This window comes from Esox lucius, chromosome 11, assembly GCF_011004845.1.
Source record: "Esox lucius isolate fEsoLuc1 chromosome 11, fEsoLuc1.pri, whole genome shotgun sequence".
Taxonomy (NCBI): domain Eukaryota; kingdom Metazoa; phylum Chordata; class Actinopteri; order Esociformes; family Esocidae; genus Esox; species Esox lucius.
The window spans coordinates 46278321-46290336 of record NC_047579.1 but is presented as its reverse complement, the minus strand read 5'-3'; the positions used below and the strand labels follow the sequence as shown (position 1 = coordinate 46290336).

The 12016-nt window shown below is 40.3% G+C and overlaps 3 protein-coding genes across 5 annotated transcripts; 2 read left to right on the top strand and 1 right to left on the bottom strand.

Moving 5' to 3' along the window:
* polr3k (polymerase (RNA) III (DNA directed) polypeptide K) lies at positions 1 to 2090 on the bottom strand. The gene is made up of 3 exons (NM_001310965.1): positions 1834 to 2090; positions 1650 to 1737; positions 1 to 541 (listed from the first exon to the last, which is right to left on the bottom strand). Exons 1-3 carry the CDS (start codon positions 1942 to 1944, stop codon positions 414 to 416), a joined length of 327 nt encoding a protein of 108 aa, NP_001297894.1. The 5' UTR covers positions 1945 to 2090; the 3' UTR covers positions 1 to 413.
* A 230-nt stretch (positions 2091 to 2320) lies between these two features.
* Positions 2321 to 7322, top strand: snrnp25 (small nuclear ribonucleoprotein 25). The gene is made up of 6 exons (XM_010874890.4): positions 2321 to 3176; positions 3268 to 3358; positions 3452 to 3557; positions 5546 to 5620; positions 5734 to 5798; positions 6152 to 7322. The coding sequence occupies exons 1-5, from the start codon at positions 2949 to 2951 to the stop codon at positions 5789 to 5791; spliced, it is 558 nt and encodes a 185-aa protein (XP_010873192.1). The 5' UTR covers positions 2321 to 2948; the 3' UTR covers positions 5792 to 5798; positions 6152 to 7322.
* LOC109616314 (cell death-inducing p53-target protein 1 homolog) lies at positions 6152 to 12011 on the top strand. Of its 3 annotated transcripts, none has more exons than XM_020050936.2 (6): positions 6152 to 6221; positions 9994 to 10134; positions 10505 to 10627; positions 10716 to 10799; positions 11202 to 11349; positions 11681 to 12011. In XM_020050936.2, the coding sequence occupies exons 2-6, from the start codon at positions 10023 to 10025 to the stop codon at positions 11787 to 11789; spliced, it is 576 nt and encodes a 191-aa protein (XP_019906495.2). In that variant the 5' UTR covers positions 6152 to 6221; positions 9994 to 10022; the 3' UTR covers positions 11790 to 12011. The 3 variants fall into 3 exon arrangements, with proteins under 3 accessions (XP_019906495.2, XP_034150930.1, XP_019906494.2); XM_034295039.1 differs by lacking the exon at positions 6152 to 6221 and adding an exon at positions 6511 to 6568 and having other exon boundaries at positions 10508 to 10627; XM_020050935.2 differs by lacking the exon at positions 6152 to 6221 and adding an exon at positions 6511 to 6568.
* The last annotated feature ends 5 nt before the right edge of the window (positions 12012 to 12016 follow it).

The following is a 12016-nucleotide window of genomic DNA, read 5'->3' as shown; positions in this document are numbered from 1 at the left end:
GGGAATGCCTATTACTTTATTCTATATGGTCAATCTTCCATAGAACATCCTTATTCTCAACCAATAATCAATGTTTGGCCACTCTGTTTTGAAGTTTTCAAAGGATATCAACAGTTTTCTATTGCAATGATAAATACATTGTCTTCACATGCCTTATGGTATGGGGAATGCAAAAGAGGTCAACCTTCATCTTTCACATTTTGGGTGCTTCCACAATATGCATATTGTTCAAAGGTTTTGTTTAAATAAGAGTGCTTCAAAAAGTAATTGAATTCAAAGGGATTACCTCCTTGTTCATTCAATGTCGTCTCTAAGCGGTTTGACGTGACCCCAATAACAACAGTTGGCTACAGCAGCACACCATAGAAACAGACTAGTGTACAAATTCGGGTAGAAGTCCAACTGAACACAGTTTAGTCTCTCCAGCGGTGTCCACACTCATGATTGCAGCATTTGTAGAATGTTGTCATTGGTTCGTCGGCTGATCTCGTCTGAATCTGCATGAAGTACGCTCTTGGGTGCTCACATTTGGGACATTTTTCTAAAGGACACAAACACAAAATGGCAATATGTAAGATTTTTTACTGTACCACCACCATGTCTACAAGCAAAATGTACTGATACACATCCACAGTTAATATTCTAAGTACATTTTTCCAAATAATATTCTACTTAATCTGAGTGCCTGAGACATTCCCCATTTAGAGGTGCCCTATGCAGCATTTTCCATTTAAATGTGTGATAATAACCCTTACATATAGTTAACATTAAAAAACTGTCTCTGGGAGAGTGTCAGGATTGACACTACCCCACTGCCATAGTTGCAAGTAAAATGTAGGATGCCGGGACGTTTGTAGGCATTTACTTCCTTAAAGGAGTGTGAGGTGAAGGCCAATTACAAGTTTTGTTTGGGTTCATGTAGCCTACACTAAACATTCCAGAAATGAAAACATACGGAAGCAACGCGAGCATAAGACAAAGCATGGAGTAAAATAAGAGTACATTTTGCATTTGATGGAGAGATCTGAAGTTTCTGTGAAGTGATGCAGAGTTGGCTACCTATCTTCTTGACAAGTAGTTTACATCAAATATTTTTCTTGGTTTATCCTGTGTTCCCTAGTTATGGAAAGGGCCATCAACTTTAACCCCATTTGAAACAACACTTCCTCAGACCGGTCAGTATGCTTTTAGTAATGATAGTGTCAGATGGAGTGTCCTAATGGAGTAATAGAACTGATATTCAACTCACTGCCAATAGGTGGCGATAAAGTGGCATTAAAGCTGCATAGTGGACCTTTAATCTTTCTCGCCAGTCCATCGATCAGTTTGCATTGACTTGTAATCTCGTTTTACTCACAGTACTATCCTTCCCTTCCTTAACCAACCTGGACCAGATAATACTATTCAAGTTTTGTTCGGTAAGGGACGACCAGGAAGAGACAAGTCATGTTATTGTTTACAAGCAGGATTCTACACAGTGCCCCTTTAAACTAAATACATACTATATATGTTACAGTTTAGAGCCGGTGGACAAAGCACAGAATAAGACGCTAATCCAGTTCAGTGTTTCATCATCTCATCCAAACATGACCACAGTTATTATTTGTATTATTCTTTTATCTGGTGGCAAGATTTGGCCATTTATTTACCTGGTGTGGAATCCACATTTTCCCAGGCTGCAGCTCCACCAAGCACGTCATCAACCTCTTTCAGTTTGGGATACTTCCTGTTGTTAACCTAACAGAAAAGTAAAGATGTATCAATACGTTCTATAATGGCACATTAGTGGTTGTTGTTCGTTGACATCTAGCGGTTACATTGAATTAAGTTTACCTTCCTAGTTATGTTATGTACGTAAGGGCATGTGTTGCAGGCGAAACGGTAGCACTTCTGTCCTTCCTCTACAATCAACACATTCCCACATGTTGGACAAAACAGAAGCATGTTAACTTAACTATTCTGTTAACTAAATTGGTCAATAGGTTACAATCACTCTCACAATGTTGGTTTACACATCTATTTAAATCACATTGCTGGATACTATCTACGCGTTTTTAACATCCATTCTCGTGTGAAATCCTTGGTTACATATAAAACGGCTCGGTGTGAACCAGTATATAGGTTGAGGACGATGCTGTTTGTGGTTATTTGTTTCACATTGCCTCATTCTTATTTAAATAATTTGTTTTATTTAAGTGTAACTATAGTATACTAGTAAAATATAAAGAAATAGAAAAATACTCATAGAAATTGCAATCGGCCAAATTAATCACTGCGGAACCTTGATACTACAACACGGAACCACTCCGGTGCAGTATGACTCCGGTACAGTCTATATTCAACATGTTGTAGGCGTTACCCAGCGGGTTCCGTTTAGAGCTGACTAGATATGGGGTTGATCCCAAATCGAAACCGAAACTCTATTCCGGCATGATGATTTGAGTGGATTTTATATTTGTATATATTTATAATTTTGTATCGGGCTTGAAATAGTGTAATTAAGTACTTTGGAAAGATACGATACGGCCAGTTTCCTCACATCCATTTTAGAACAACAAGGAATTCAATGGCGAGAAATCTAGCGACGTTGTGACTTGACATGACAACGTAAAGGCTATTGGTCTAAAACTTGCTGGGCGGGAGTGCTCTTGCATTAATTGGTAGTTGAGATAAATATATCATCCGTTCTTCAATTTAACTGGTTCATTTCTTTATGCCAGTCGTTTGCTAGTTACATGTTTTAGTTTTTTTTCAGAATTTCTGATGGATTGAAACATTTTTTAAAAGCTACAGTGTATATGTTTTTCTTAATCTCGTCTAAATGTTTTCAATCAATTCATTTATTAATAGAGTTCTGGTGAAATTCGTTCAAAGTAGCATGAAATCTCTTATGCAATAGCTAGCTTTTCGGCCACTTTTAGTTACAAACTCCAGCTACAGTGTACATAATGGAGAGCACCCAGTCCCCTCACCAGGATAAGGAACTGTCTGTAAAGGAAGAAAAGTTAGCAGAGATAGAAATAAATATTAGCCAAATGGAGCATGAACAACCTGAGGAGGTTGAAGAGGAAGAGGAGGACGAAGAAGCACTTCCACACTCAGAATTCCTGGACATCTTTCAAGAAGGGCTGGCTCGACTTGTGCAGGACCCTTTACTCTGTGACCTTCCCATTCAGGTTGGTGACCTAGTTCATACCAGTGAAATTGATCTATTTGTGAATGTCTCCGTCCTAGCCACAGTCCTAGTACTTGCTGTCTCTTTCACAGGTGACCCTAGAGGAGGTGAATTCTCAGGTGGCCTTGGAGTATGGACAGGCCATGACCGTCCGTGTGTGCAAGGCAGATGGGGAAGTAATGCGTGAGTTTCTGAATAATATTAATGTGAAAAATGCATTTTCTCCTCTATTAAAATAAATAAAATAAAAAGTCACATTTAATGTGTGTTATTCAGCGATAGTGGTTGTGCAGAATGCTACGGTGCTGGACCTGAAGAAGGCCATCCAAAGGTTTATGGAGCTCAAACAACAGCGGGAGGGAGGTGTGAAGCATGTTAGCTGGTAATTCCCATTACACACACACACACACACACATTTGTTCTTCCATTATTGTGGTGACCTGATAACTAGAAATCCAGACATTTGAGAATGGCTGGCTAGTACTTACTCACTGACAACCAGCAACTGCACCAAGCTAATGATTAGGTACACGTCAACTTCAAACTGCACCCAGGGACATAGAAATGGTAGCCATCATTTTGTCTAACTCTTGGTAGGAAGAAGAATCCCCCCCCAAATCTCGAAATCCTGAAGTACCCTTTTTAACCTCCAAAGACTAATATGCGTAAAGTTAACCTAGCCCTAACATCTAACACTAAAACTAAGTAGTTTAATGACCCAACCTAAATATAACTCCAATTTGAACACAAATGCCAACTAACTTTGGTTGCCTGTAAGCTCGGTCAAGGTAGAAGGCTGAAGAGTGCATTTCTTTTGGCATGCAAGGATTCCTGGTTGATCTGCGTGATAAGAACCAGAGCCATTTTGTATGTGCTTCAGAGGTCTTGATATTGTCTTGAGACTGCTGGGAGATTCTGGATGAAGCCAGGCCTTAAACGCAAATGAATTACCTTAAAACTGGAGGGGGAGGGTGAAAAAAACGTTAGAACATTCAGAATTCAGATTTCTTTTTTTTTTTTCTAAATCCTTGTCTCACAAGGCCATATCTCCAAATCTTTTTGCATCTTGCATTTCAAAAAAGATGGAGTGTTTTCTCTCAGTGCTAAGATTGTTTTGGTGTTACATTTGAAGAAACATACCTCACATGCCTGGTTAAGACATGGTAAATGACTCTACATCATTTACACTTTTTATATTGAAGTAAGACAGTTTTTTTTTTATAAGAAGTAAGGCAGAAACAACGTATTGCTATGGAAAATCCATCAGTCAGCTTTTATGGTGGGCTAAGCCACTCAATATTAAATATCTATATACAGCATTTCATTTAGAAAGGATGTATGAATAAAAAATCTTTGCAAATCCTTTCCATAATTGCATTTTTCATAATGTTTTACCATGTTTTAGATGTTGATGATTTTACAATAATACAGGGTGTTTCGATGGTCTGTTTTCATAAAAAGTGCATTTCTTTCATAATAAAACTTACATTTGCATAAAAAAAATGCGTGCATGCACCTATCGGCCATAACATTATGACAGGTGAAGTGAATAACACTGATAATCTCGTTATCATGGCACCTGTCAGTGGGTGGGATATATTAGGTAGCAAGGGAACATTCTGTCCTCTAAGTTGATGTGTTAGAAGCAGGAAAAATGGGCAAACATAAGGATCTGAGTGACTTTGACAAGGGCCACATTGTGATGGCTTGACGACCGGGTCAGTGCATCTCCGAAACTGCAGCCCTTGTGGAGTGTTCCCGGCCTGCAGTGGTCAGTACCGATCAAAAGTATCAAGTGGTCCAAGAAAGGAAATGCGATGAACCGGCGACAGGGTCATGGGCGGCCAAGGCTTGTTGATGGACGTGGGGAGTGAAGGCTGACCCGTGTGGTCCGATCCATCAGACGAGCCACTGTAGCTCAAATTGCTGAAAAAGGTAATGCTGGTACCGATAAAAAGGTGTCAGAACACACAGTGCATGGCAGTTTGTTGCTTATGGGGCTGCATATCCGTAGACCAGTCAGGGTGCCTGTGCTGACCCCTGTCCACTGCCAAAAGCACTTACAATGGGCACGCGAGCATCGAACATCTGCTGGACAAACTGGTCCGATCCATGGAGGCCTCACCTCGCAACTTAGAGAACTTAAAGGATCTGCTGCTAACATCTTGGTGCCAGATACCACAGCACACCTTCAGGCGTCTAGTGGAGTCCATGCCCCGAAGGGTCAGGGCTGTTTGGTGGCAAAACGGGGAACTACACAATATTAGGCAGGTGGTCATCGTTTGTGTGTGTGCGTGCATGCGTGCGCGTGCTAATTACCATGATAAGAATTTTAATACATGCACACACTGTGTTTGCTTTCTTGTGCAGGAGGTATGTATGGAGAACCTTTCATCTCGTGTTTCAGGGACAAAAGCTTGACGATGACAAAATTAAATTAAAGGAGTAAGTTACAAGCAAATATCATTGTGGTTATTGAACATGACTGTCATTTGTGTCAGAGATTAGGGCTCATTATGCTCTTGTTAACAGGAATTATTCTGTTGTTTTGTGCTCAGCTATGGGATCAGAAACAGAGATGAAGTGACATTCATGAAGAGACTGAGGAAGAAGTGAAATAAAGGTACAGTTGACCTCTGAGATTTGATTAAATTGCAGGCTTATAGTCTGCAATATTTTCTGCCATGTTTTGCTTTGCTCAGTTATTGAAGGCTGTGTTGGGGTTATACTTGGAATACTAGGGTATTGCCTTTGCATATATTTAAAACAGGCTGCCCACCAAAAGGGCTTTTGTTTCTATTCTTCTTGACCTATAATAGGCTGATCCATCTTCCATGCAAATTGGTACTCTTCAATGACAGTAACTCTTAGTGTATTGTGGTCATGTGAATGAGACAAAGGCTATTGGAATGTATGTTTAGACATTGATTATGCCTTTAGTTGTGCAATGATTGAGTGCTCTTTTTATCTGTCTAGGTTGCATTGCATTGAAGAGTTCCCCACTCTCACTGATGCCTCTACCTCATCTTCTACCTGGAGATCTACAGTAACAATATTTATACACTGTCTGAAAGACATTTTGTAGATATAAATGAATAGAACATGTTGTTTGGTTTTTCACATAAAAAAAATTTCAGTGCCACTACAAATGAGTACATTTTACTGTGCAATCGAAGAAGTGAAATATTGCCTGATTACTTTGAATGTGTTTCCTCTTATCTGCTATAAAATCTATTAACCAGACATGAATGTAGCCATCGAACCACAGTATTTTAATAACTCCTGTAGTTCCTGGTTACAACTAAAACTATATATTTCACTATTTCCTGGTGTGCATTGAGGAGCATACTGTTGTCCACAGGCTAACATACAGTAGGAGTACCTTGAAACCAGGTAAACATCTATGTTGTTACAGTAATATTTCAATTCATGGCATAGATTAGTTTTCTAAGATGAATAGAAAATGTACAATTTAGCTTAATTTTTGTTTTTGCAGGGTTGGTTTTCTCATGCTGTTGAAGTAAACGTTTGTCTTCATGTAAATGTACATTCTCATGTTAACGCTTCCATTGGGGCTTTACATAAAGTTAGTGCTACATCTATGCTTTTGCTTACCATCCAAGTGTTTAAGTGCAGAAATATATTTGTCATTTGCCCTGATATTGTCCACATTGTGATTGTGCCCACATATCCGGAGAGACCATGGTAATGACCCTATAAGTTTCATTCCATTAAGTATTTAGATAGTGAGACACATTTGAAATGATGCCATGACCATGGGGTTAAAGTACAGTCTGTCAGCTTTCGTTTCAGTGTATTTTCATCTATATCGGTATAAACATTTAGAAATATCAGTACGTTTTGTTCACTTGTCTTCGTTGACGATGTACCTGAAGCAGTAGGATCAATCCTGGTGTGTACAGAAATATCTTGTCGGATACGAAATGCAGGCACTTCATCTGGTAGTAGCACAATGCCCCTAAACGTTCTACCAATGCAACCAAGGGGTTTTTCAGGACCACCAGGGGACGTTTTCCTGAGTTGTCAAGTCAGTCCCCACCCCCGAATCCAACCGATTGGATTGCAAGTGTTTCACTTGCTGGGCTGTGAACACAGGTCCCACTAGAGGACGTCGGGCCCTCATGCCACCCTCATGGAGTCCATTTCTGACAGTTTGGTCACCAGTAGCCCTCTCAAGGTAATTTTGTAGGGCTCTAGCAGTGCTCATCCTGTTCCTCCTCGCACAAAGGAGAAGAGACCGGTCCTGCTGCTGGATTGATGCCCTTTACAGCCCTTTCCCGCTCTCCTCATGTAACGGCCTGTCTCCTGGTATCTTCTCCAAGCTCTTGAGACTGTACGGTGAAAAACATCCAACCTTACGACCGCATGTACGGATTACCTGTGCAACCTGAATGGGCTGCAGGTACCGCCTCATGCTACCAGGGGTGACATGGACTGTAGCAAAACACCAAACTAGAGAAGAATCAGTCAGGAAGGATAAAGAGAGAGACCCAATTCCCCTTTTCAGGGTTGTCTTGCTGTTGCCTCTCCAGTTAACTTGTTATCACTTGATTTGCACCGAAACAGGTGACATGGATTCACGATTGCTTATGCTTCTTAACTGGACAGATTGATATCCCTGATGTTTAATTTACTCGTTTTGTTGAGCAGTGTAATCTCATAGGTTTGGACACCGCCCTGTTTTATTCTGTCCTAGACTTTGTGACGAGCAGCATGGAGCTAGAACAGGGGTGCTTCGTTTGTATTTACAGCTTACAACTCACAAATGTGAACCATGATTCGGCCTGTAAAGCCGGATGGATTCATGCGGTTTATGGCCAATTCAGATTTGTCAGGTTTTGTTGATCACATGCCCATATATACAGCGCTGGAAATTTTTTTGACCACATCAGCTTTTTCTTTACTTTCCCAAAAAGTCGAAAAGGGAAGGTTTTAAGTGAGGCTCAGAAGGGTTAAATTAAGAGATCACTTCGACTTTTTTGGAAAGGAAAGAAAAAGGTGCAGTGGTCTCTTGTTTCCGGAGCTGTAGATAGCCTCATTCCTGTTCCTAGCTGACAGGAGTGAAACCTGATGTGGTCTTCTGCTGCTGTAACCCCTACGCTTCAAGGTTTGACGTGTTCAGAGATGCCCTTTTGCACACCACTGTTAAGTATGGTTATTTCAGTGTTTGTGGCCTTTTTGTCAGTTTGAACAAGTCATCTCATCTCTCATTAACAAGGTGTTTTGCCTACAGAACTGCTGCTCACAGGCTGTTTCTGGTTTATCACATCCTAGTATGTTATCTCTTGAGATTTTAGTGTGTGAAAATACCACAAGGTCCGCTGTTTCTGAGGTGCTCGAACCTCCCTGGTTTTCGCATTTCACCCCCATTTTACCATTATTATACCCCAGTCCGAGTTGCTTTGGTCAAAGTATACCATGGTCATTCCCTATTGTAATGTTAGGTCAAACAACAGCTGAACTTTATAACCATGTCTGCATGACTTATGTATTTCATTAACAAGCTACACTTGTGTTAAATAACATTTGAGTAAATATGCCTTAAATCTTGTTCAGCATATAAATCTTGTTTTGAGTTGTGTTTTAGGTGAAACAAGTTAATTTGACTTGAGATACACCGAAACAGAACTGAGACATCAGCTCAATATTAATAGTCTTTTAAGACTGAAAACGGGTCCTTATTTTAAGTCTGAATTAATCCTGCCATTTTCAGATGCCTAAATACAGCTCTGGAAAAAATGAAGAGACCACTCCTAATTGTTCTTAAATCAGCATCTCTACATGTGTGGCAGCCATTCCATTCCAGTGTCTGTTAAATTCCAACACAGGCACACCTCATCTAACTTCATGAGGTACTGATTAGGTGATTACCTGAACCAAATCAAATTTAACAAGGAAAAGTAAAAAATCCACTGCTGTGGTCATCACTATCCTCTTACAAAAACATTGCAAGTAGTACCTCAAAGGTAATTTTAATTTTTTTAAAACCACTCAGCATGACAAAAGGGTTGAAAAGAAAAGCAAATCAAAGTTGAATCAAACAAAGCCGAGCTACTTGAATTTTTGTGCAAGGAGTGGCATTTTAATCAAACACATACCTATGAATATTAAAACCAAAGAAACTTCATATCTAGACAGTCCTTGACAGTTACCCAAACTATCAATCCATATATAATCTTCCAGTTGCAAGATCTTTTTCTCTTCTACATACTTCACCATTTTGCTAGTCATCAATTAGCCAAACCATTGTCTATGAACATAGACAACTCTACAATGTAAAGAAAAGAAACAAACATAAGATCCATAAATGCCACCACATTTTCTGGGCCCAAGCTAATTTAAGATGGAAAACTGTCCTCTGGTCTGACAAATTACAAAATTAGGATTTTTTTGGGGGAATCATGGACGCTGTGTCCTCCAGACAAAAGATGAGAGGGACCCATCTTTAATATTTTCCCATCATTATTTCTGTTGTTGTAAGAGGAACCGGAAGGTTAGCATTTCAGTGAATGCTCGATACCTTGTGTGTCTGGTTCATTATGACAAAAAACTCCTATAACTTATAAACCTATAAACAACACAGGATGTCTGTTTACAGCAGGTATAACCAAGACAAATTGTTCATAAGTAATGTTCAATCTTTGCGATGTTTACGATATAATTCTCCTTGGTGTTATGATTTACGATATAATTCTCCTTGGTGTTATGATTTACAATATGATTCTCCTTGGTGGTATGATTTAAGATATGATTCTCCTTGGTGTTATGATTTAGACTATGATTCTCCTTCTCCTTAGCTTCTAATACATCTCCACCTTCTAAGGACATGGAGCTAGATATGGTCTCCCTGTCATTAAAGATACAGCAGCTGCATGACCGCAGGGACATGCTGAAAGTCCTGCAGGAATTCAGAAACCGCTCCAACCTCAACAGCACAGGTAAATAGGAAATTCACTTGGAGCCCCTAAAATGAACACGACAGGCATAGGTGTACTGTGTGATTTGGCCTCCGGCTCAGTTGATTGAGGCAAAAGGAATATGGTGGATGGTGAGCACCCCTGATGGCTTCCTTAATTTTATTTTGCCAACTGGATAGTACTTGTCACTTCATTGGCAGATCTTACCTGATGACTCGGCTGGAGTAATATCCACTGAATAATACTTAAAAGAGAAGTGACAAATTATAAATGGGCTTAGGTGTTGACTGTACACACAGAACACCAAGACTGGAAATGTATAGGGTTGCTTATCTTCGTGGACTGACATGATCATTCATTGTCTCCTACTGGATTACCTATCTGTGTCCAGCAGTGGGCTCCAAGGAGCAGGCTGAGATTCAACAAATTGACCAGGAATTACAGGAGCTGTTTCAGAAGAAGAGAGAGCTGCAGGAGACCGAAGACAAGGTTTATAATCACATGAGAACAAAAGGTGTCTATCCACTTTTTTGTGATACTGTCTGTCCTCACATAGCAACTTCTCTGTCCTCGTATTCTGATCATGTTTCTCTCCCTTGTAGAGGATTACATCACCAGTATGGGTGGGGTGTCAGTTCTCCCTGACCCCTCTGTTGTCTATGTTGAAGCTCCACCCTCTATTCCAGGTGAACCACTCAAATTGTATCTCACATTAGTATAATAAGGTACAACCTCTCCGTTTGTGGTTTGGTTGAAATACTTGAAATTTGCACAAGTCCACCTTTACTTAAGAGTAGAGGTGGGCGATGTGGAGAAATAAATCCATACTGCATAAATAGGCAGAACTTGCGAAAACCAATATCACAAACTGTCCCAATGAAAATCTCCATATTAACAAAGGTGTATAATTTCAAACCTCACATTTCTTCAGTGTATGCTACACCTTGTCAAGATCAGTATCATCCAAATTCCTGTGAAAATTGTTAAAGGCCGGGCCTCTAGATGATGTAACGTCTACTCTCCTTCTGCTTACTGATCACAACTGCGTTCCTTTTAGTTACTTTGTGGTCACACCTAACCTTCTGTAGCTCCGGAGGTGATCCTGGACATCATGAAGCTTCCTCCCGTCTCGTCTCGGACCCAGTGCCCAGAGTGCCGACAGTTCATCACTACAGAGATTGTCACCTCCATCGGCGATGCAGCCTGTCTGGCCTGTGTCACAATTTCTCTGTTTGGGTGAGTTGACCAACACTACCTTGTATTAGAGACAATAGTCTGCAGTCTTTAAACAGATAGGGCACAGTTCTGTTCAGCTTTATCCTTTACCTGCTATGGGATGGAATAGTCTGTTTCTGCTAACGAAGAATACGACACCTCATCAAGCCTGTTAAGGAGACAACAGGTTCTCTTTGGGGACTAAATTCCAGTTGGGTCTCGAAGTACTATCCACATGAACTAGAAAAAATAAGCATGCTAATGTCAAATCCTATAATCACCTCAGGTGATTGTATGTAAAGTCTGACGCGTCCCGATTTAAACTATTATTCCTGTTCTTTTTCTCTTTCAGCTGTGTGGCAGGTTGCTGCCTGATCCCTTTCTGCATTGACAACTTCAAAGATGTCACACATAGATGTCCTAGGTGTCGAAGTTCTATAATCACCATCAAAAAGCTCTGAGTTAACCGACCACACGCACGCAGAAACTCTGGACTGGAAAGCTGCCTTTCTAATGAGGCATCTGCCATGAATCTGAGGAGTTATATTTAGGATATAGACAGCCTGTACCCTCCGGAAGTTTGGATTGTACCCTTATTTCACCAGGTGAGTTGAAAAAGATCACACTGACATTTACAGTAACAAACTGGGGAATAATTACATGGGAAGACATTTTAGCCTGGACAACG